Below are 6028 nucleotides of genomic sequence, written 5' to 3' on the forward strand. Positions count from 1 at the left end.
TCATACACGCATCATGCATGCATCATACAGGCATCGTACAGGCATACAGGCATCATAAAGGCATTATACAGGTATCATATGGGCATCATACAGGCATCATACAGGCATTATACATGAATCATACAGGCATCATACACGCATCATGCACGCATCATATAGCTATCATACAGGCATCATTCAGGCATTATACAGGTATCATATGGACATCATACAGGCATCATACAGGTATCATACACGAATTCTACAGTCATCATACAGGCATCGTACAGGCATCATACACGCATCATACAGGTATTATACAGGCATCATACAGGCATCATACACGCATCATACAGGCATCATACACGCTTCATACAGGCATCATACAGGCATCATAGAGGCATTGTACAGGTATCATGCAGGCATAATACAGCCATCATACACGCCTCATCCAGGCATCATACAGGCATCATAGAGGCATTGTACAGGTATCATACAGGTATAATACAGCCATCATACACGCATCATACAGGCATCATACAGGCATTATACAGGCATTATACACGCATCATACAGGCTCTGTACACGCATCATACACGCAATATACAGGCATCATACACGCATTATACAGGCATCATACAGGCATCATACACGCATTATACAGGAATCATACAGGCATCATACACGCATTAAAGAGGCATCATACAGGCAAAATACAGGCATCATACAGGCATTATAAAAGCATCATACACGCATCATACAGGCATTATACAGGCATCATACAGGCATCATACAGGCATCATACACGCATTATACAGGAATCATACAGGCATCATACACGCATTAAAGAGGCATCATACAGGCATAATACAGGCATCATACAGGCATTATAAAAGCATCATACACGCATCATACAGGCATTATACAGGCATCATACAGACATACACGCATCATACAGGCATCATACACGCATCATTCAGGCATTATACAGGCATTATAGACGCATTATGCATGCATCATACAGGCATCATACACGCATTATACAGGCATCATACTGCCATACAGGCATCATACAGGCATCATACACACATAATACAGGCACAATACAGGGATGATACAGTCATCATACAGGCATCATACAGGCATCATACACGCATCATACATGCATTATTCAGGCATCATACAGGCATCATACACGCATCATACAGGCATCATACAGGCATTATACAGGCACCATACAGGCATCATACCCGCATCATTCAGGCATTATACAGGCATCATACAGGCATCATAGAGACATCATACTGGCATACAGGCATCATACAGGCATCATACACACATCATACAGGAACAATACAGGGATCATACAGTCATCGGACAGGCATCATACAGGCATCATACAGGCATCATACACGCATCATACATTCATTATACAGGCATCATACAGGCATCATACACGCATCATACAGGCATCATACGGGCATTAAATATGTACCATACAGGCATCATACCCCCGCATCATACAGGCATTATACAGGAATCATACAGGCATCATACAGGCATCATAGAGACATAATTCTGGCATCATAGACATCATACAGGCATCACACAGGCATCAAACAGGTATGATACAGACATCATACAGACATCATACAGGTATCATACAGACTTCATATAGGCATCATACAGGCATCATACAGGCATCATACAGGCAAAATACACACATCATACAGACATCATACAGGCATCATACAGACATCATACAGGCATCCTACACGCATCATACATACATAATACAGGCATCATACATACATCATACAGGAATCATACACGCATCATACATGTATCATACAGACATCATACAGGCATCATGCACGCATCATACATACATCATACAGGCAAAATACAAACATCATACATGCATCATACACGCATCATACAGACATCATACATACATCATACAGGAATCATACAGGCAGCATACAGGCATCATACAGGCAAAATACAAACATCATACAGGAATCATACACGCATCATACAGGCATCATACAGACATCATACAGGCATCATACACGCATCATACATACATCATACAGGCAAAATACAAACATCATACAGGCATCATACACGCATCATACAGACGTCATACATGCATCATACAGGCATCGTACACGCATCATACAGACATCATACAGGCATCATACAGGCATCATACACGCATCATACAGGCATCATACATACATCATACAGGAATCATACAAGTATCATACAGGCATCATACAGACATCGTACAGGCATCATACAGGCATCATACAGGTATTATACAGGCATCATACAGGCATCATACAGGCATCATAAGGCATCATACAGCCATCATACAGGCATCATACAGACATCGTACAGGCATCATATATACATCATACAGGCATCATACTCACTCACCCACCTACCCACTCACCCACTCACTCACCCACCTACCCACTCACTCACCCACTCACTCACCCACCTACCCACTCACTCACTTACCCACTCACTCACTCACCCACTCACCCACCCACTCACCCACTCACCCACTCACTCACCCACTCACTCACTCACCCACCCACTCACTCACTCACCCACTCACTCACTCACCCACTCACTCACCCACTCACTTACCCACTCACTCACCCACCTACCCACTCACCCACTCACTCACCTACCCATTCACTCACCCACTCACTCACAGACTCACCCACTCACTCACCCACCTACCCACTCACCCACTCACTCACCCACCTACCCACTCACTCACCCACCTACCCACTCACCCACTCACTCACACACTCACTCACTCACCCACCTACCGACTCACTCACCCACCTACCCACTCACCCACTCACTCACCCACCTACCCACTCACTCACTCACCCACTCACTCACCCACTCACTCACTCACCCACTCACTCACTCACCCACTCACTCACTCACGCACCCACTCACCCACCTACCCAATTACCCACTCACTCACCCACCTACCCACTCACCCACTCACTCACCCACTCACTCACCCACTCACTCATTCACTCACTCACCCACCCACTCACCCACTCACTCACTCACCCACCCACTCACTCACCCACTCACCCACTCACTCACTCACCCACTCACTCACCCACTCACTCATTCACTCACTCACCCACCCACTCACCCACTCACTCACTCACCCACCCACTCACTCACCCACTCACCCACTCACTCACTCACCCACTCACTCACCCACTCACTCATTCACTCACTCACTCACCCACTCACCCACTCACTCACTCACCCACTCACTCACCCACCTACCCACTCACCCACTCACTCACTCACCCACTCACTCACTCACCCACTCACTCACCCACTCACCCAACCACTCACCCACTCACTCACTCACCCACTCACTCACTCACCCACCCACTCATCCACTCACCCACTCACTCACCCACTCACCCACTCACTCACTCACCCACCTACCCAAGCCCATCTCTAATCTCATAAGTCAAGCGACATCCCCATAGCGACTGGTGCAGGACCCCCCAATCCACGGACCCCCACACAGGGACCCCCAGAGACCCCCTCACCCCCCCCCCCAGAGACCCCCTGCCCCCAGAGACCCCCTCACCTTGATGTTGTTGAATGGCGATCTGCATCGTCGCTTGCACATCGCAGCAGCAGCACCTGGGGCTCTCTCCCTGTCCACTGCCTACCCGCTCCTACAGCACAGGGCACACGTGACCACTCAGCTGCCCGCTCCTACAGCACAGGGCACACGTGACCACTCAGCTGCCCGCTCCTACAAAACACGGCACACGTGACCACTCAGCTGCCCGCTCCTACAGCACAGGGCACACGTGACCACTCAGCTGCCCGCTCCTACAAAACACGGCACACGTGACCACTCAGCTGCCCGCTCCTACAACACAGGGCACACGTGACCACTCGGCTGCCCACTCCTACAACACAGGGCACACGTGACCACTCGGCTGCCCTCTCCTACAGCACAGGGCACACGTGACCACTCGGCTGCCCTCTCCTACAACACAGGGCACACGTGACCACTCGGCTGCCCTGTCCTACAGCACAGGGCACACGTGACCACTCAGCTGCCCTCTCCTACAGCACAGGGCACACGTGACCACTCAGCTGCCCTCTCCTACAGCACAGGGCACACGTGACCACTCGGCTGCCCTCTGCTACAGCACAGGGCACACGTGACCACTCAGCTGCCCACTCCTACAGCACAGGTCACACGTGACAACTCAGCTGCCCGCTCCTACAGCACAGGGCACACGTGACCACTCAGCTGCCCGCTCCTACAGCACAGGGCACACGTGACCACTCAGCTGCCCTCTCCTACAGCACAGGGCACACGTGACCACTCGGCTGCCCTCTGCTACAGCACAGGGCACACGTGACAACTCAGCTGCCCTCTCCTACAGCACAGGGCACACGTGACCACTCAGCTGCCCGCTCCTACAGCACAGGGCACACGTGACCACTCAGCTGCCCTCTCCTACAGCACAGGGCACACGTGACCACTCAGCTGCCCTCTGCTACAGCACAGGGCACACGTGACCACTCGGCTGCCCACTCCTACAGCACAGGTCACACGTGACCACTCAGCTGCCCTCTGCTACAGCACAGGGCACACGTGACCACTCAGCTGCCCGCTCCTACAGCACAGGGCACACGTGACCACTCAGCTACCCACTGCTACAGCACAGGGCACACGTGACCACTCAGCTGCCCTCTGCTACAGCACAGGTCACACGTGACCACTTGGCTGGACTGGCAGGGCTGGACTGGCTAGATTGACTAGACTGGACTGGACTGGCTAGACTGGACTGAACTGGCTAGACTGGACTGGACTGGACTGCTGGACTGGACTGGCAAGACTGGACTGGACTGGACTGGCAAGACTGGACTGGACTAGACTGGCAAGACTGGACTGGACTGGCTAGACTGGACTGGACTGGACTGGACTGGCAAGACTGGACTGGACTGGCTAGACTGGACTAGCTAGACTGGACTGGACTGGACTGGCTAGACTGGACTGGACTGGACTGGCTGGACTGGACTGGCTAGACTGGACTGGCTGGACTGGACTGGCTAGAGTGGACTGGCTGGACTGGACTGGCTAGGCTAGTCTAGACTGGCTAGACTGGACTGGCTGGGCTGGACTGGCTGGACTGGACTGGCTAGACTGGACTAGCTAGACTGGACTGGACTGGACTGGCTAGACTGGACTGGACTGGACTGGCTGGACTGGACTGGCTAGACTGGACTGGCTGGACTGGACTGGCTAGAGTGGACTGGCTGGACTGGACTGGCTAGGCTAGTCTAGACTGGCTAGACTGGACTGGCTGGGCTGGACTGGCTGGACTGGCTAGACTGGACTGGCTAGATTGACTAAACTGGACTGGCTAGACTGGACTGGCTAGACTGGACTGGCTGGACTGGACTGGACTGGCTAGACTGGACTGGCTGGACTGGACTGGACTGGCTAGAGTGGACTGGCTGGACTGGACTGGCTAGGCTAGTCTAGACTGGCTAGACTGGACTGGCTGGGCTGGACTGGCTGGACTGGCTAGACTAGACTGGACTGGCTAGACTGGACTGGACTGGGTAGACTGGACTGGCTAGACTGGCTAGACTGGACTGGACTGGACTGGCTGGACTGGACTGGCTAGACTGGCTAGACTGGCTAGACTGGACTGGCTAGACTGGACTGGCTAGACTGGACTGGCTGGACTGGCTAGACTGGACTGGCTAGACTGGACTGGACTGGACTGGCTAGACTGGCTAGACTGGACTGGCTGGACTGGACTGGCTGGAGGGGCTGGGTGGGGAGGGGCTGGGTGGGGAGGGTGGGGAGGGACTGGTCACCCCGTGGTGCCCTTATAAAACTCAACGTGTAACCTACTCACGCCAGCTTGTGCCCGCCCTCACAGTCGGGCACATTGTGCTGAACACACCACCACCACGTGGTCCCGCCCTTGACCCTGGCCATTGACCGAGCAACTCG

The 6028-nt window shown here is 52.6% G+C and overlaps 1 protein-coding gene across 1 annotated transcript in view; it reads right to left on the reverse strand.

The window, feature by feature from the left end:
- Window positions 1-5828, reverse strand: part of LOC116937505 (solute carrier organic anion transporter family member 2A1) — a 44075-nt gene extending 38247 nt beyond the window's left edge. Inside the window, exon 1 of the mRNA XM_076064395.1 lies at window positions 3626-5828. Within this exon, the coding sequence (XP_075920510.1) occupies window positions 3626-3667 (42 nt within the window). The 5' untranslated portion in view covers window positions 3668-5828. The remainder of the gene's footprint in view (window positions 1-3625) is intronic.
- Window positions 5829-6028: the final 200 nt, after the last annotated feature.

Source organism: Petromyzon marinus, unplaced genomic scaffold (assembly GCF_048934315.1).
Source record: "Petromyzon marinus isolate PM22_M1 ecotype Great Lakes invasive population unplaced genomic scaffold, UKy_Petmar_22M1.pri1.0 PM_Scaffold_42, whole genome shotgun sequence".
In the NCBI taxonomy this organism is placed as follows: domain Eukaryota; kingdom Metazoa; phylum Chordata; class Hyperoartia; order Petromyzontiformes; family Petromyzontidae; genus Petromyzon; species Petromyzon marinus.